At 32.5% G+C, this 18,888-nt stretch overlaps 3 protein-coding genes across 10 annotated transcripts; 1 reads left to right on the top strand and 2 right to left on the bottom strand.

The window, feature by feature from the left end:
* Window positions 1-482: 482 nt before the first annotated feature.
* LOC124923893 (pre-mRNA-processing factor 39-2-like) lies at window positions 483-9,858 on the top strand. Of its 8 annotated transcripts, none has more exons than XM_047463884.1 (16): window positions 483-812; window positions 1,203-1,607; window positions 2,308-2,414; window positions 3,072-3,301; window positions 3,509-3,676; window positions 4,777-5,140; window positions 5,280-5,332; window positions 5,441-5,531; window positions 5,627-5,770; window positions 6,366-6,518; window positions 6,598-6,714; window positions 7,541-7,621; window positions 7,705-7,854; window positions 8,643-8,942; window positions 9,074-9,166; window positions 9,577-9,858. In XM_047463884.1, the coding sequence occupies exons 2-16, from the start codon at window positions 1,229-1,231 to the stop codon at window positions 9,649-9,651; spliced, it is 2,505 nt and encodes an 834-aa protein (XP_047319840.1). In that variant the 5' UTR covers window positions 483-812; window positions 1,203-1,228; the 3' UTR covers window positions 9,652-9,858. The 8 variants fall into 8 exon arrangements, with proteins under 8 accessions (XP_047319840.1, XP_047319838.1, XP_047319839.1 ...); XM_047463882.1 differs by having other exon boundaries at window positions 1,188-1,607; XM_047463883.1 differs by having other exon boundaries at window positions 483-816.
* Window positions 9,859-10,318: 460 nt separating this feature from the next.
* LOC124926142 (ras-related protein RABA5c-like) lies at window positions 10,319-11,675 on the bottom strand. The gene is made up of 2 exons (XM_047466318.1): window positions 11,158-11,675; window positions 10,319-10,791 (listed from the first exon to the last, which is right to left on the bottom strand). Exons 1-2 carry the CDS (start codon window positions 11,486-11,488, stop codon window positions 10,469-10,471), a joined length of 654 nt encoding a protein of 217 aa, XP_047322274.1. The 5' UTR covers window positions 11,489-11,675; the 3' UTR covers window positions 10,319-10,468.
* A 1,408-nt stretch (window positions 11,676-13,083) lies between these two features.
* LOC124926653 (biotin synthase, mitochondrial-like) lies at window positions 13,084-16,902 on the bottom strand. Its single transcript, XM_047466925.1, has 6 exons — window positions 16,601-16,902; window positions 16,088-16,267; window positions 15,461-15,567; window positions 14,637-14,842; window positions 14,324-14,463; window positions 13,084-13,673 (listed from the first exon to the last, which is right to left on the bottom strand). The coding sequence occupies exons 1-6, from the start codon at window positions 16,805-16,807 to the stop codon at window positions 13,374-13,376; spliced, it is 1,140 nt and encodes a 379-aa protein (XP_047322881.1). The 5' UTR covers window positions 16,808-16,902; the 3' UTR covers window positions 13,084-13,373.
* Between the last annotated feature and the right edge of the window lie 1,986 nt (window positions 16,903-18,888).

Genomic DNA, 18,888 nt, shown 5'->3' with positions numbered 1-18,888 from the left:
TATTTTATTATTTGTTCGTCAGTGTTCATTAACTCCGCATTCTTTCTCCCAATTCAAAAGGTATGAATATTAGAATTTTGTGAAAGATCTTGAATTCCATAAAACTTTATAAAAAATAAAATATTTTTATTTTAATAAAATAATATTTATTTGAAAAATAAATAAACGAAGAAATTTGATTAAATGATCATAATAATGTAATTTTTATTTTTATTTTTTATTTTTATGACACATAGATATTTTGTCTTAAAGAATTATTTTTGCAAAATTGATCAAAACCGTTATTTTTCTAAAATATATAATTATCGGAAGGAATGTTAATTTTATATACGATGATATCAAATTTTTAAATTGTAAAATTATTAGGTAATTTCGTCAAATTTCTCTTTATTACTATTAGTAAGATTCGTATGTAAAGAATTAGTTCAAATTCTCACTTAAGACTCATAATCTCCCATTTCCGTTCATCCTAGTCCCAATTTTTTACCTAAATTTTTCTGATCATACGACGCCGTAAAAGATCATCTCCAGAAAACCTAATTTTCCTCTCCCCCACCCCCACCCATCTCTTCCCGCTCATTTTGACGACTGGCGCCGCGCAGCACCGCAACGGACCGCGTCGCATTATCACCGGCCTCTCTCTCTCTCTCTAAGCCTCGATCGATTTATTGTAGTGCTTTTCCTCTCTCTAATTCCTTCCTGTCCTCGCGTTCTCCGCCGGTCTTCTTTTCTACTCAAGCTGCTACCATAAGTGAAGATCTTTCCAAGCGTAAGTAATACGGGCGCACCTCGATCCCGATTTTCTCCAAAAAGTAGGTATACATTTCAAATCTCTCCTCTATACTTTCAATTATAGGAACTGAGATGTATACTCCAATGAAATTAAAATACTTAGGGCTTATTAAAGATTATAGCTATCTCATATATCATAGTAACAACCGTTTCTCCCGATAAAATCAAACATATTGCTACACGTATCATTCTTAAAATAGATCTGTTGCTAAAATACTCACCTTCCACTTTAAGACTTGTTGTGGACGTGTTTTTAGAAATACTAAGAGTAGAATGTTATTGGCCTGATTGTCTTACTGTTTGAACTCATGTGATTGCCTTAATGATGAACTCTTGTGAAATTCGCATTGGATAATGATATATGTTTTAGTACGACTTTTCTGTTTAAATTGCAGCTGTTTTTTTTGGAGGTACTTAAGCAACATTCTTCAATATTATGGGTGATAGTGAAATAGCAGTTGCTCAACAATCATCTATTATGGGGTATACATCAGCTGGACATCCTTCCATTGACAATTTTCAAGAGTTTTCTGAAATGGAAACTGATGAATTGGCTGCCGCCGCCCCCCCTGTGACAACTGTTGCTGACAATTCAAAAGTTTCTTATGAGACAAGTGCTGTTGGTTCAGATCATGATGTAGCTAGCAGTGGTGCAATCCTAGGCATTCCAGACACTGTTTCGATGGTTTCATCACACTCCACTGCTTTTCTTAGTGAACCACAGAATGATGCATCGAGCAGTATTGGTGAGAATGGTAATCTTTCAAATGGTGTTCAAGGATCTACTGCTGTGCAGGAAGTGGCAGATAACACTGGTATGCATGTTTCTTTTCTAGCTTGGGAAAAATATGCTGGCATGGATATGTTTATTTGATATATTTTTTTATTCAAGCAACATCTATACTTATCTCTAATTAATTTGGATGTATTCTAGGCTTTATATTGTTGTTTTTTGATGTGCATTGACTGTGTAATTTTATTTTTAATTTATAAATATTAACAATTGATTACAATAATGTGAAACATTATGTATTTCATAAAGATCACATGCATCAAATGCTGGGTCTAAATAATATATTGTTGAAGGACCATTTGTTGGTTTATCTGTTTTTTTATCAAATCTAAGGAAAATTACTTTCAAAACGATGTACTTAATAAGTTTTCTATATTTCTGCGTGAATATTCCTAATGTATATCATTGAACATTAGACGAATGGATCTGTCTTGAAGTTTAATTGTTGCTGCAAGTTATTTTAAATTAACTTAGTAGATTTTAGTAGCTTTTTCTTACTTGTTCATCATTACTACTACCCTTTTTTGTTTTCTTTATTATGTTTTATTGTTTACTTATCTTCACTTTTACTGCTCTCTTTGATTGGTTGTGATCACATGAACATTTGGTGTATCGCCCTTGTCCTTCATTCAACCTGTGCACCCCTTTGCTTGCTCATTACATGTAATAGAAAATTGAACTGCTTAATTTCCATGTTATTCATTGATTTTCTTACCTTGTAGCAGCACTATCTTCCGAAGAAGAACGTTTATGGAACATAATTAAAACAAATTCCCTGGAGTTCAACGCATGGACTGTCCTAATTGAAGAGACGGAGAAAGTAGCAGAGGTCTGTATGTAGCATCTTTTTGATATACACATTGTCTTATTTTATGAGAAGGGTTATTTTCAAAATATTTTTAAGAGGATGTGGTTCATTGACTGGACAGTGTGGGAAAAAGGTGAAAGATCAGTTTCTACATGTCATCCTATTAATCTTTTTTGCCAAATGCTTGTTTTTCTGTAACGATTCATATAAACGTGCTTTATCAAATCATCCTTTATTAAAATATATTAATGGGACCATCTTGTCATAATGTACAAGTTTAAACTTGAACATTATCGTGTAGCAACATTTGTATATTATTTTTCTAGTAGTTGGTAGACACTTGAGATGTATATCCACAGATTTTTGTTCTTCCAGTTTCTTGTAGTAATGATCCTTGGTAATTCATGTGCAAAGGCATTGCTGCTCTTTTGTTACAAAAGAAGATTGTGAACCATTAGGATTTGTTTATCAGCAGGTTAACTCTTTCAGGTAGATGTAAATACTTGTTTGTACCATTTTTTTTACTAGACTTGTATATAATGTAGGCTTATTGCTGATGAAGTTGCTGTCTTCTCAATCTACACCATTCAGACTCTGTGGATTTCCCTTATTTCTCTTATTTTTATTTTTCTCCTTTCTCTTATTCAAGCTTACAATTTAGTTTGTTTTCATCTGCAGAACATCATCTCAAAAATAAGAAGAGTTTATGATGCATTTTTGTTGGAGTTCCCTTTATGCTATGGTTATTGGAAAAAGTATGCAGATCACGAGGCACGCTTTGGTTCTATCGATAGAGTTATGGAGGTTTATGAGCGAGCTGTTCTAGGGGTGACTTATTCCGTTGACATCTGGTTGCATTATTGTACCTTTGCTATAACTACATATGGAGATCCAGATACTATTAGAAGGTAATCTGTTCTTGGATATGTTCTTATAGACTGGTCTATTTGTTTGGTTGATTTCTAGTTACTTGGAAAAGTTATGTTGTACGACAGCATCACATCCTATCTATCCATTTGAGTTTTATCATGTTTCTTTTGATGCATCTCTCCACTTTATTATGTTTTTATGGCCATGTTATTCTACATTAACAAGCTATTCTAATCATGTTTCAGGTTATTTGAGAGAGGGTTAGCTTACGTAGGATCAGATTACCTCTCATCACCACTCTGGGATAAGTATATTGAGTATGAATACATGCAACAAGAATGGTCCCGTCTTGCCATGATCTACACACGGATTTTAGAGAACCCTATTCAACAACTGGATCGCTATTTCAATAGGTTATTGTCATGTCCTTTATTCAACATTTTATTTTGGAATGTTTTTCTTGCCTTTAGTCTTTTATGTCTTAGGTTACATTTAAGGAAAAATAACTTGTCTTATTTCGATTAACAGTTGTCATCCATGTCTAAGCTGATACATTTAAGATGGACATATATGGAGTAGTACCTTTATCACAAATCGATAATTGTCTTTGTGTTATGCTTCATTTGTATTGATTCTTCAGTTGTATACTAATTCCTTCTTTATTAGCTCATTTCGAAGCAATTAATAAGTGTGGTTGTGTCTGAGGTTGAGTAAACCAAGACGTGTTCACAAAATGTAATTAGGACCATAAACCATTAATATTATCAGCTGCTGGCATTGTTTCTGGTGCTGAAACAGTTAGGCAAGTATCATAGTACACACCTAAGAACTTAAGAAATCACATCTTGCCCTGTCATTGCAGCAAGGGCAATTTATCATTTGTATACTAATAGGTTACATTGCGACATTGTTTTCCACATCAAAGTACACACATACATCATTACGTATGTCCCTTGATTGAATGTTGAATGTATTTATTTTATATCTTGTTATGTAGTTATATGATTATATCCCATTAATTATCTATTCTTCTGTTCATTATTGTTCTATTTCTCATCTGGAAGTAGTTCCATATCATCCATCTTATGTTGTCTGAAATATGCCTTAATTGTCATTTTCTTTCCTCAAAAACATTAATCCATTCACTTTAGGCAATTTGGTGTCTTTGTACGTTACATGAATTATGTTGCATTTACCTATTGCTATTATTTTCTTATCTACTAGATCACTGTCATTATAACATATTGGATGGTCATGGATATTTTATTTCTACTAGTGGGTCAATTCGTTACTTCTTTATGTCATTTTGTATCCAATTCAACTGTGCAAATCCAAATCAATCTTTTGAAATGTAAAGGTAGGTGTCCCAAATTTAGATGGGACAAACTCAAAATATTACATTCTATTATAGTTGTAGGAAGAATATAATTCCTCTTCTCAAGATATTTATTTTGGTAAGATATGTGGTGTTGTTTTCTTATGAAATATTTAGTATGTTTGCTTATTTTTGCAGCTTTAAAGAATTAGCTGCAAGCCGACCACTATCAGAGCTGAAAACAGCAGAGGAAAAGACTGTTGCTACTACTGTGAGTTCAGAAGTTGGTGGCCATGAAACTTCTGGTGAGGTTGATATTTCTGCTACAGAAGAATCATCTAATCCTGTAAGTCCAGGCTTTACAGAAGCTGAGGAATTGGAGAAGTACATCACCATTAGAGAAGAGATGTTTAAGAAAGCTAAAGAGTTCGATTCTAAGATCATTGGTTTTGAAACAGCTATAAGGAGGCCTTATTTTCATGTGCGGCCCCTCAATGTTGCTGAACTTGAAAATTGGCACAATTATCTTAATTTTATTGAAGCAGAAGGAGATTTCAATAAGGTATTTACTGTTTATTGTCTTAGAAATATTTGTAATTTACTATCCTTTTTAGTTTTAGTTGTGCCCATTTTATACATTGACTTACAGTTAAGTAAATCTGCTGCATCCAATGCTTTATTGGATAAACCGTTCGATGAAGCGTCTTTTAAAACGGGATATTGAACTTGGACAAAAGCATGGACTTTTCCTTTGGTATCTATAAGGCTAAGTACTTCAAACTCTCATTTGTTAGTGGACATTCTGGGTTCATGATGTGTTGCATGGTAATATTTGTTTTACAGCTCCAATCTTATCATGCAGGTTGTTCTTACTTCCTTATCATCTATCTGTCAGGCTAGGAGAGTCCCTCTTCGTATTTGAGGGGCCTCTCTGTTCTATCAAAGGAGTACTTGTTAATTTTTCTTGATTCTTTGTATTTCCTTCTTTTGCTTTTGTTGGCACAATTTGTAGAATTTGCTAAAATATGATATATCTTGGTTGTAACAGGTAGTGAGGCTATATGAAAGATGCGTTATTGCTTGTGCAAATTATCCTGAATACTGGATACGGTATGTTTTGTGCATGGAGGCTGGTGGCAGCATGGATCTAGTAAATAATGCACTTGATCGTGCTACTCAAGTGTTTGTCAAGGTATCATGGCCTCTTTTAATTGGTGTGATATTTTTGGTTTCATGTGTAAATTTGAAACGAAGTATGTGCTTATATGTTCAATGTGGTCATGTTTTAATCAATCTATTGGGGAGATATATAATTACTGTTCCGGATGTTATGTATTGTAACAGGGAAGGTATATAATGAGTTCATCTGAAAACACTTTTTTCCGATGTGGATGCATATAAGATCACGTTTGAGAACAGAACTTAGTCACATTCAGATTTTTTCTAGGTTTCTCATATGGATTCGGATTCAGACCCAGAAACCAAAAATGGGCCCAAATGGGCCCAATAGTAACAATAAAGATATTCATGAGTATATGCCTACACTATTGGGAGTTGAGACAAATTATGTTACTGCTTGATTCTGACACCTTACAAAGATTCAATCGATAGATCTCCAAGCAATCCCATGTTATTTCATATTTTCCTGTTAGATTTGATTCACCAATCAGAAAAGAAGAAAATAAGTTATCTTCTTCTTAAGGCATGTAATGGCTATAAATGAAATCTTCATGAGTGTTTTCTCATAGTGATTTCTCTCTCATTTGTGTTCTATTATGTGTATGCAGAGGCAGACAGAGATTCATCTCTTTGCTGCTCGACTCAAAGAGAATAGTGGGGATATTGAAGGAGCACGTGCAGCCTACCAACTTTTACATACCGAAATTTCTCCTGGTCTCATAGAAGCTATTATCCGACATGCAAACATGGAACATAGACTGGTAAGATTACTCCAGGTGACATGTAAGTTTTCAGACTTCAACAGTGGCTAATAAAGTATTTTTTGTCCTTATTGTGCAGGGAAATCTGGAGGATGCTTTTTCTGTATACGAACAGGCCATTGCAATCGAGAAAGGGAAAGATCTGTCACAAACTTTGCCATTTTTGTTTGCACAATATTCTAGGTTCTTCCTTTTGGTAGGTGATTTTTCTTGTACTTGTTTCCTTATAAATATTCAAGGATTTGGTGAAGAAACTATATTCACTTAACTTATGAGCTACATAACATAAAAAAAATACTCTTAATCTTCAGTAAAGATTCAACGTAATCACACGGCCCTCTTAGATGTTTTCTCTGATTCCAATACCATCTTTTTTAGACATTAACTGCTGTGGATATGTTGGTTTTTTCTGTTGTTAAATCTAAATTCCCTGTAAACTATGTGATAATTTCCAAAAAATAATATATTTGGATTTTTGTTATTTTTGTCGAAACTAGCATTCTATGCTTATTATCTCTCTTTGGTAAACCAAAGAATTAGGTGAGGGATTTAAGGGATCTTGGTTGATCCTAATTGAGGAGAATTAGCTTTAATATTTGTGTAAAATTATAAACAAGTGCCTCTTTTCTGCAAACTGTTTAAGAACGTTTTTTGCGTTCCACTCTCGATTTAAATAAATAAAAAGTTGACCTTTTTTCAAAAAATAATAATTTATAAACTGGTGTAACCTATTATGAGAATTATATTGCAAAATTCCCTCTCCATTAAATTCCCTCAAATTTACATGGTCTTTCCCTTTTTATTTTAGACATGCTGTCTAGAACTTCTTGGTTGGGTTTCGGTTTCTTGTTTCCATTTGATGAATTTTAATATGGTGTCCATATACTCTGCACCAAAATGTTCCTCTACATAATTTATTGTGTTATTGCTATCATGGAAAATATGACTATAAAATTCTTTATCATGATGAAGATTTGTGCTTCCTATGTGCTATATCTTATTCAAGGTTTTCTGTTTTGTAGGTTGTTGGAAATTTAGAAAGATCTCATGAAATCCTTATAGGAGCACTAGAGACTGTACAGCCATCAAAACCACTTATAGAGGTCTCCCTCTCACTTAATATGTTTGGGGATATATATGTACCTTGGTTTTGTTTCCCTTAATAACATATTCCCATAATATGCAGGCTTTGATTCTTTTGGAATCTATGCGCCCACATCCGAAACAAATTGAGTATTTAGATTCAATAGTTGAGAAATTTATTATTCCCACAGCTGATAATGCTAATATTGCCAGCATATCTGAGAGGGAGGAGCTCTCAAGCATTTTCTTGGAGGTAATACTGGCATTCCATGTCTATGATAAATTCACTTTCATGCCCTTCATACATGGGCACCTTTTAGTGTCTTTTTTTCTTTTTATGGTACATCCAATGCATTTTTAAATAATTGGTGGCTTCATTTCGTTATCAAGCTTCTGTCCGTCCGGTTTACCTGAATTTTTCCACATAAGTTCTGAAAATTAAAATTCATTATTTATTACAAATGTTTTTATGGTCATTATATCATTTTAATATATCGACAGTTCGATAAAGTGACATCTTGAAGGTGCAAAGTAGTTTCAACACTAATTATTTTAACATGTGCTATAGCTTCATCTGGCTGCTTAACAAAAGGCCAATGTGTACTTTTTAGGAAAATTTGAGGGATAATTTGTACCTTTTTATAAGTTTAGGGACTTGTTTTTGTCGCTATTGTGAAAGTTCATGGCCTTTTGTCATCTTCTCCTTTATTACTTTATCCTTGTAATCATAAAGTTGAGAATAATGGCCATTAAGAAATAATAATATTAATAAACATTTTCGAATTTCATATGCTTATAAATTTTAAAGCATTATTTATTATTTCATCAGTATTCTATTGGTTATCAAATTTAGTTACTCTAAGATCAAAAGATATATAAGATATTCCTAAGATTAATCATGCCAATTAATCAAATTGTTTTATTGATGACTTTGTTACTAATGTTTTCACTAAGCATTTCCGTTTGCTCGGTATAAACTTAGCCTTGGTTTTACAAATGTTAGTAGTTCATCTTTCTTAGAGTTCCGTTATTGTGCTGCAGTTTCTAGATCTCTTTGGACATGCACAATCTATTAAGAGGGCTGAAGATCGGCATGCTAAGCTCTTCCTACACATCTCGTCAGAATCAAGAAAGCGGCAGGCAGAGGACTTTCTAGCTTCTGACAGGTCAAAGCTGGCCAAGGCTTACACTGGTAACTCGTCCCCTGTTCCTGCAGTAGCTGGGCCATACCCAACAACTGCGCAAACCCAGTGGCCAGCTGGTTATGCCCCACAGGCTCAAGTCTGGCCACAAGGAACACCGGCCCAAGGACAACAATGGAACCCTGGTTATACCCAACAGGTATCTCAATCTGTGTAACCTGGATTTTGGTTTTATTGTGCTGTTTTGGTATTCATATTTGTAAATGTTGATCATGATCCGAAAAATCTATGCGACTAAACCTATAACTTGTTTTGTTTTGCCTGATATAGGCTGCTGCATATGGTACTTATGGAGGCAGTTATACAAACCCACCAACATCTGTGCCTCAAACTGCTGCTGCTTATGGTGCTTATCCTCCTCAGGTAATTGATTTCATTGTAGTTGTATTTGTGGCCTTAATGTATTATTACATGGGGCATGCAGAATATGAAAAGCTATTAGAGGATAAGAATTATCTTTAATATCATGATCCTGAAAAAACCAAATTCTAAATTTGTTATGTTGGCCAATAATCAAAATGATCTGAAAAATAAAATTGGATTTTGATCCAAAAATATATATGCTAAATGTATTTCAATAAAAATAAAAAATCCTCTTCAATTTTCTTTTTGAAGATTCTCCAATGTGATAATGAGTAACAACATATTAGTTTTCATCTCTATGATTGGAACTTATTTTCTCTTATTTTTTTAAAGTAGAAAATCATTTGCTCCTATATAATAATAGATAGGGATTCTATAATAGCATTTTAACTTGCTGATTTTAATTCCAGCCCCAACAAGCTGTTGTACAGCAGCAGACAGCGGCAGTTCCAGTTCCCCAGGCTTATTATGGAAATTATTATTGATTTATGATCTCTTAATAATTTTATACTTTACTCTCTATGATGAGATGAACACTGAACACTATGTTGGTGCTGTAATGTTGTGTACACCTTAGCTGTATGTTTAGCTTTTTTCTTGTTATAATTTAGATTCTTCTCCCAAATGTATGCATTTTATACATCTTTGTGGTTCGAGTTGCTTGAATTAATTGAAGTAGTTATCAATTATTATCATATTATTAGATTGGGTATGAAAATGCATTTATGAATAGATTACTAACTATGTTAAGATAATAGGTCCATCTGGTTCCATCTAAAGTGGTCCATAGGAGGTGAAATATATTTTATTATTTATTTAGTAAAAGTATTTTTTTAATATATAATTGATAAAATATAAATAATTATTTAAAATATAGAGTATTTTAATTAATGAATTAATTATTGAGTTATATTAAAGGTTTTTTTGTTTTGTTTTTGGTTATTTAGTTAAAATAATAACAATTTAATAGTGCACTTTCATTAAATATAATTAAATTTAATATATTATGAACTTCATACCATTAATTATGTAATTATTTTTTAAATGTTTCTAAATATCAAGATGTAATTATCAAATTTAATCTCCAAAAAAACATAAACCTCACTATTCAAAGAGTTAACGAGACTTTAAGTTGATTAGCAAGCAAAAAAAAACAGCAATGATAATTATCATATAGAAAGAAATTCTATTGGTTTAAGAACAATACAATTCATTTTAGGGTTTCTACATGTTCATTGATGGTTTCATTACAAGGAATTTAATCAATTATATGTATGCAAAGTTTAGCTGATGATAAACAATTTACCTCGAACAGCAAGAAAAGAATTGATACGAGCTTGGATCATCTTCGCCGTTTTTAACGAGATTTATCCTGTTGCCAGATAATTCTGCCTTGTACGCATCATCGGAATTCAATACCTTCCTGCTCATGTTTCCATAGATCTCTTTAATAACCGATTCGAAAGCTTGTCTAACATTTGTAGAGTTGAGAGCTGAAGTCTCCATAAAGAATAGACCCTCTGTTTCTGCTAGGGTTTTTGCTTCTTCCACACTCACAGCCCTTATGTTCTTCAAATCACTTTTGTTCCCCACCAACATCTTTACAATACTTGTATCAGAATGTGCTGCATCCATATATCATCATTCATTAATGGAAAACAACAACAAAAAGTTAAAATATATGCATTTATAGTGATACGATCTTTTCCATCATTCAAATATTCAATCATGCCATCAACAATTTGCCAGAAAATCACTCACTATTTTCAAAACTTGATGACTTTCCAGATTTGATCATCATTTCAATAACTTCAACAAGAAACTTTCAGATAACATTAATCAAAAAAGAGCATCATGTCCTGATCATGTCAATTCCTTATAGAATTTCCTTGATGCAACAACTATGGATTATATTCCTAACAATATAATCTACAATCTTAAGATCTATTCAATTGATCAAAAGATAAGTATGTTCAAAAGATAATTCTTACTTTTAAGTTCATCAAGCCAACGGCCAATGCTATCAAATGTGGTTCGACGAGTGATATCATAAACAACAAGAGCACCGACAGCACCGCGATAGTAAGCGGAGGTAACAGCACGAAATCGTTCTTGACCAGCAGTATCCCAAATCTGAGCCTTCACCTCCTTTCCATCAATCTCCATACTCTGTGTCTGGAATTCAACGCCGATCGTCGCCTTAGAGTGGGGATGGAACTCGTTTCGAGCATATCGAGATAGCAGATTCGATTTTCCGACTGCTGAATCTCCGATTATAACCACTTTGAACAGGTACTCTTCTCCTCCTTCATCATCCGACATTCTCTTTCAGTAAAAGTCCTTTTCAAACATATAGTTAGAGGTAAGAAGAAGATCAGAGGTCCAGAGATGATAGATGTGGAAAGTGGTGATGAAAGATGATTAGTTGCAGGTAGAGAGTAGAGAGAGCAGCTGGTAAGGACATGAATGCGCATGGAGTGGGGTTTCTTTTTCATTTCTCTTTCTTTCTTTCCCCTTTCTTTTTCCCCCTTTTCTCTCCACTATATATTTTTCCTTTTCTTTCTTCTTATTCTTCTTTTTTTAGTAATTAAAGTGAATATAATCCCTAAACTTGTATATCAAAATAAACTCTGTCCCCTACTAACAAATACCCTTTTAATTTCTTACTTAAACACATTTTAATCAGTTTAAGTATATTTTCTATTAAATTAATACGTGAAAAATAGATTATAAGTAAAACATTGAAATGGATTAATAAGGTAAAAGCATAGTTTTAAAATTCAATCAGGTCATTAACTCGGTGAAGGGGATGGATTATTGGTTCAACTAACTGAATAAGTTTATTTCATATAATAATAAAATAGAGTAATGCAAAATAATAAAAATTCAATTAATCAAAATTTAAAATATTCTTTCGTAATTACAATGAAGAACACAATTAAAATAAATACAAACTCTTAAGTCATGGATTAACAAAATTAAAATAAATATCAACTACTTATTATTCACAAAATGCTCATATCATTTACCAAAATCAGTCCATTAAAATCTGAAGAAGAAATTAGGTTTAAGTTATGACTTACAATGTCACTTTAAATCGTTTTTTAATCGGGTAAAAACGGAATCAGCTGGTTCAGGTGGGAGGTTCAGGTGGGAGGTGGAACTTGAGATTAATGAAAGAGTTTGTCATTCTTAGTGTCTAGAACTAAAAATCGATAATTTACCCACGTTAAATTAAAAATAGGTAAATTCAATAGGAACCAAAAAACAAGGAGAGGAAAACTGAGAGGGTGATAAGTGAGAAAAAAAAAAGTGATTTTTTTCTTAAAAAAAATAGGATAAACCCATTGGTTTAACCCGAACTACCGAATTTTCGGTCCAACCGGTTGGTAGGATAAACCCGCTGGGTTAACCCGGCCTGTCGAATTTTCGGTCCAACCGGTTGGTTGGCCAGATTTAACTGGACTGATTACATTTCTGATTTTTTCATCACGACAATCCGATTTGACGACCGGTTCGACTGACGGGACATGTTTCAAAAGTATGAATTTAAAATAAAATAATACTCATTTATTTTTTTTTAATTATAATCAAATTAATATAAATACATTTTTTTTAATATTTTCTTTCTAGTGTGAAAATGTTCAACTTTATAGGAGTGATACAAACTAAATTTGTAAAAATAATTCCATAAAATCAATGAAAAGTCCATGAAAAATCAAAATAAGTGTACTAAAAATTCAAATTAAAATTTAAGGTTGAAGTTGACATGCACTAAAAACACAAACAATGTCACATTTTATCACGAGTTTAATAAAATGTGAGCCTTTAAATAAAGAAGATAAATTTTAAAATTAAACTTATTATCAATAATGTTGTGGCTATGTATATAATAAGAGTTAAAAATCCAAGATTTGTAGACTTAATCTAAATGATAAACAAATACTAATAATTATTCACTAACATAATTATCCTAACCATATCCTAAAAAATTATGGAGCCTAGAAATAGAGCAACATTGTATCACTTATATGGGGATCAATTATGATGGGTAGGAAAAGGAAACTATCATATGAGATTCATTGCACATCACAATAGTTTTTCTTTTTGACATTTGGATGAACATGTAAAGAGGCCAACACAAAGGATAAACCACCATGGTTCACATCATATTCTTCATGTTCTAGCTCCTTAAGGAAGAGATCAGTCAAGCCGAACCAGAAATAGCGGCTTCTTCTGAGCAATTCTCAGTGTCTTGATCAAGAAAGCTGGGTGCTTTTGGTACTAATCCTAGTACCTTGAACATGAGCTGATCCGTATCAAAGTCATTATTTGGAGTAGTCAACAGTTTCTCACCAGTGAAAATGGAATTAGCTCCGGCTAAGAAGCACAAGGCCTGTTCAGGCATGGAAAATCTAACTCTCCCAGCCGAGAGCCTGACCATTGCGTTTGGCATGATTATACGAGCTGTAGCAATCATCCTGATCATCTCCCATATTTCAACTGGCTAAAGAAGATAAATATGGATTATAAGAATATAGTTCAGCAATCATCGAGGATTATGGATCAAATATGCAATAAGAATTAGCCAAAATATTTCAATTTCATCCAAAACATAATCTGCATCGGGATCTAAAATATAAACTTAGTCATAATCCAGATAAACTCGCCCTTTAAACAAAAATTATTTATGCATAATTTCCTAACTACCCATCTGTTCCAATTCAAGTTTAAATTTTTTAAACTCATAGTTATGTGTGTGAGTGAACATGATAATGTGGTAGTTGAAGATATTCAAAAGTTGTGAGGAAGTAGAAAACGACTTCCAATTCATTGAAATTTCATCCAATTATACCATCCCAAATTATTTTATTTTTTTCATCTTTAAATTGTTTAATGTTTAACAGTTCAAGTAAAGAAGAAGAATGTTATCATCAAATGTGTATAACATTTTCCTATAAACTTTCTTCCAATTCTATTATACATAATTGATAACAAGGCTTCAAATTTCGAATTATAATCCTTATATAATTATATTCCTTTCAAAATTTGTGAAATCAATCAGCAAAAGGAAATGTCAAATATGACATCAAGAAAGCACAAAGTGGAAACAAATAACACATGTTTATTTTAAAGTTATGAGTCACTTAGATTCACCTTTTGATTTTCAAGGGGAGTGCCTTTGACTGCAACAAGAGCATTGATGGGAACACTCTCTGGATGTGCAGGGAGTGTTGCCAAGGTATGCAGCAAACCCATGCGATCCTCCTCTGCTTCTCCGAGCCCAATTATTCCACCTAAGAAACCAGTATTTGCTACCAATTAGAACAAAAGAAGAAAGCCGATTGGACACAACACAGACCATTCAAGGTGAGTCTAAGCAAACAGAGTTGGATTATTTCTTACGCCTCAATCTCTATCCAAACTAATTCACGAGGTAACAAAAGGTGTTATCACTTGTTATTATTACCTGAACAGACATTAATTCCTGCTTCCCGAACATGATTTATTGTCTCTAATCGCTCATCATATGTTCTAGTTGATATTATATTGGGGTAGTACTCTCTTGAAGTATCCAGATTGTGATTGTAGGCTGTAAGACCTGCATTCTTCAGTTCTAAAGCTTGTTGCTTCTCTAGCATCCCCAAGGTGCAGCAGACCTCCATACCCATGCCTCTGGCAAATCACAAATTATAATCATTTAAGGAAGATGGAATGATGATGTTAATGACAATCGTTGGAATTTGTAGTACAAAACAAATGGAGCCTGAAAACTGCTACAGTTACAATTTAAGCCAACAAGTCTATTCAATAAAAAATGACACTTCGATAGCATAAAGACATATATCATCACTATCTTTAGGTTTAAATCCACATTTAAATAATTATTATCCTTATCAATGCAAGGCTATAAGCAAATTTTCATCGCCAAATGTACCATTGTCATCCATGAAAGATATTTATAATTTTATACACTACAGAGACTTGATGTTACAAGACATAATTAGGAGGTCTAGGGTTCAATCCCCCCTTCCATAGGTTAATGTATCATTGAATATGTGTGTGCATAGTCCTCACTCAGGCAGTTGATGCATTCACATAATTTCTTGTATTTGTCATATTTAATCAGTAAGTATCAAATTGATTATTATTTATGTACAGTACAGAAGTATATAGCAATAATGAATTTTAGTGATGAAAGTACTTGGTTCTGGAGATGTTTTGTTAGTTCATGGACAAGAACAAGGATGAACAAATAATCCCAAGATTGACATAGATATAAATTGATTTTACCTTATTTGTTTTACATATTCCAAGATCTGCTTGAAATTAGCCTTCCTTCCCACTGTGTCTCTCCATGCAGCACCCATGCAGAACCGAGTACTGCCAACTTCCTTTGCCTGTAAACAGTTAGAAGGCCTACATTATTCCACTGGTAAAAAAATGATTAACATTGCTATTTCCTCTGCAAATGAGAATTGCAGTGGATCTAATTTCACCGAATTAATATGTCTATAGTCTATACTCAAGATAAGTCATCTTATGATATATGAAAGATTAATTGCCTAGAAGAATCTATCTGCACATTTAATCTCAAGCATTTAAAGATATCCTAATATGAGTGTCGCATTTAGAGTTTTCTTTATCTCAGTTTTTTCTATAGTCAAATCTAGGTATTCTCTTGTGGATAGGAAAATTGTTTTAAAATGTGTAACTAGTACAGAACCATTTTTCTATCGAAAACAGGAAAAGTTTCTTTTGATCAACAATAAAGAAACCAAACACGAGTCAATCATTTTTCCTTGGTAACTTAGGAATGCCCTTTCTCTGTGAAATTGTGCTTCGACAATGAAATAGACTGAACATGTAATTCTGATGCAGCAAAACCCAAAAAATTAGGGAATTGGGTAAAGATTGCACCTTATGTGCTGCTTCCAAAACACTGTCCTTGTTCATAAGCCTTTGGGAATTCACCCCTGTATTGTACCTAGACGATTGAGGGCAATAAGAGCAATCTTCACTGCACCCTCCAGTCTTGATAGATAATAGAGTACACTGCTGTACTTCCCTAAAGTTGTGAGCATTTCTGTGGACCTGAGCCTTCAAGAAGATGAACATAAACTCACTTACCACAGGACAGTAATGGAATTCATGTATACATAGTTCCAAAATAAAGTGTATTAATACTTCAATAGTATAACAACAATAGCAATACAAACAAAATCAAGAACAAGCTAAATATAATGCCCAAAAATATCAAAATTACGAAATAAAATTAATGAATTATTGAACACTATGTATAATGAAGTTCGATTAACCACAAGTATCCATGCAAATTAGAAGTAATTGTTTCCAGTTGTGCCAACTGTATTGTATAGCATTTCATTCTTCACACATGCAAATAGCGAGAGAAAAGTTAAAACACATACATACCCCGTGAAAGAGAAGGTCGAGGACGGGAGAATCGTATATGGACTTGACTTCGTCCTTTGTCCAATTAGTCCTCGGTCCTTCTCGGATGGTTCGATCTGCATGAATAGCGGATGCAGAAGGGGATGTGGAGTAATCTGAATATTGGCTCGGAATCATCCACCGAAATGGCCGTCGACTGAGCCTAACAGATCTAACCAGAATCATCATTTAAGCTTGTCTATCTATGGCGTAAATCCTGGTTGGCGATCACGAAAATGCAGGGAAGCGAACTAGACGGAGAACACACAGTTCAGTGTAGTATCGGTTTTATTTTATCCTTTATTTATGGTGTCTATATTTTCTTAATTTTCTATATTATTGTTAAATAATCACATAATATTTTAGTACGAATTTAAATAAAAATATATATACACATGGTTTTGTACTTTGAGAACTATCCCTATCTATCATATTTACTCACTCTCACTTTAATCAATATTTATTTTTAATGAGAAATGCGATGAAATGACCATAATAATCTTAGATGATTAACACCTGATAAAAAAAAATAAAAAATTGCGTCCATGAAATGACCATAATAATCTCAGATGATTAACACCTGATAAAAAAAATAAAAAATTGCGGCAGATAATCAGCGTCAAATAATAATTGTGCAAATGACCGTTCTTTATTTTTCGAACAAAAATATCACGTCGCGTTACGGAACCTTAATTCGTCGAGTGTGTCATCGCAATCGCGTCACACAACGCAGCGTCGCGTTACGCGACATTCGTCGAGTGTGCCACCGCCACCGCCATCACGTCACGCAACGCGACAGAGTATTTTTGTCCGAAAAATATGAAGGGCTCATTTGTGCAATTTTTATTAGGTCATCTACTCAATTAAGACAATTGTTATAGTCAATTTCATCTAATTTCTCCTTTTTTTTTTAATTTATCTCATATTTTTTTTTAAGACGAAAACATTGTTTTAATAAAATAATTCTTTAAAATGATATATTATATTAAAAATGATAATAACCATTTAAGTATAAAATATATAAAACATCACAAAAACTTTAAAATAAGAAAAAAATATATAAACACGTTATCTAACAAATTATCAAGGTAGTAGATTTTCAAGAAAAACAATTAACTTTCCGACTCACTCTATTAACTTATAAAAATAAAATTTAAAAAATATTGTAATAATATCATTATGAATAATATTAATCGAAAAACTATAATTATTAAAAGTTTGACGATTTATCTATATCCATATACTACACTAAAAAACAATTGAAATAGTAATTCAAATATTTAGATTTTCATATAGCCACTTCAATCTAATTTGTTTTAGTAACTACCAAAGATTCATGAATCAATGTAATCACTAATCACTCTTAATAATGTACTGATAAGTAGTAGCTAATTTCACCTATTTGTGACATATATAAAGGTAAGTTGATAAGTTCATGCCTTTACTTATTTTTGAGAATTTCACACATTATACTACTAGGTCTATTGATTATTTTGTTTACACGGGAATTAAAGTTGGTCCCGAAAGTTGTATATTTATGGGGTCTTAGACTATCTCCAACCAAAAAATTTATTTTCAAATTTATTTTGGTGTAAATGTCATATCAAACAGTAATTTTTCTCCAACCGAAAAATTTATTTTCAAACCCAAAAACTTATTATAATGACAAAACGATAAATGTAACCCAACGGAGGTGCCACGTTTACAACCTGCAAGTTACCAAGTCACCCCTAAAAAAATTAGGCGTGGGCTTAAGCCCACATCAACCCTCCCTTGATTTCGTCATTAGTTGGGATGATATATAACTTTGGAGTTAGAACGAAGTTGAATTTGAACGAATAAATATTATTAAATTTGTTATTATATGTATAATTATAAAATTTCAGTATATTATACCCTAATAAAATATATTTTTTAAAATAATATTTTTTTCAAACCCAACTATAGCTTAGAAGTTGGGATTTTCAAATAGTGAATTACAAAGTTATGAACTTTGCAAATTTTGTTTGATAATTCCTCCATTTTTAGTGAGAAATTATCTATAAAAAATAATCATTATTCGTTGAGTAACATAAAAATTGAATAAATTATTGTTTTTTACATAGTCTAAACAATTAAGATAAAAGTACACCCACATTAAAAAAAAATGAAAAAAAAAAGTGAAAAAAAGAAAACTACTCTTATGGTCAATTGAATAATACATCAAATTTATATGACATGCATTTAATAAAAGAAGAAGAAAAAAAGAATTGATTCTAAATGTATCAATA

This window comes from Impatiens glandulifera, chromosome 2 (genome assembly GCF_907164915.1).
Source record: "Impatiens glandulifera chromosome 2, dImpGla2.1, whole genome shotgun sequence".
Classification (NCBI taxonomy): Eukaryota; Viridiplantae; Streptophyta; class Magnoliopsida; order Ericales; family Balsaminaceae; genus Impatiens; species Impatiens glandulifera.
The sequence above is the reverse complement of the archived record's forward strand: the minus strand, read 5'-3'. Positions and strand labels throughout refer to the sequence as shown.

What these genes read in the sequence shown, in the direction of transcription:
- LOC124926653 (XM_047466925.1), bottom strand. Translation starts at nt 16,807, where the DNA reads ATGATGATTCTGGTTAGATCTGTTAGGCTCAGTCGACGGCCATTTCGG. An exon ending in TTTTGGAAGCAGCACATAAG is followed by an intron (nt 15,568 to 16,087) that starts GTGCAATCTTTA and finishes AACTGTTTACAG; the next exon opens with GCAAAGGAAGTTGGCAGTAC. An exon ending in GAATATGTAAAACAAATAAG is followed by an intron (nt 14,843 to 15,460) that starts GTAAAATCAATT and finishes GTGATTTGCCAG; the next exon opens with AGGCATGGGTATGGAGGTCT.
- LOC124926142 (XM_047466318.1), bottom strand. Translation starts at nt 11,488, where the DNA reads ATGTCGGATGATGAAGGAGGAGAAGAGTACCTGTTCAAAGTGGTTATA. An exon ending in TTGGCTTGATGAACTTAAAA is followed by an intron (nt 10,792 to 11,157) that starts GTAAGAATTATC and finishes ATATGGATGCAG; the next exon opens with CACATTCTGATACAAGTATT.
- LOC124923893 (XM_047463884.1), top strand. Translation starts at nt 1,229, where the DNA reads ATGGGTGATAGTGAAATAGCAGTTGCTCAACAATCATCTATTATGGGG. An exon ending in ATTCTAGGTTCTTCCTTTTG is followed by an intron (nt 6,715 to 7,540) that starts GTAGGTGATTTT and finishes TCTGTTTTGTAG; the next exon opens with GTTGTTGGAAATTTAGAAAG. An exon ending in TCTCAAGCATTTTCTTGGAG is followed by an intron (nt 7,855 to 8,642) that starts GTAATACTGGCA and finishes ATTGTGCTGCAG; the next exon opens with TTTCTAGATCTCTTTGGACA.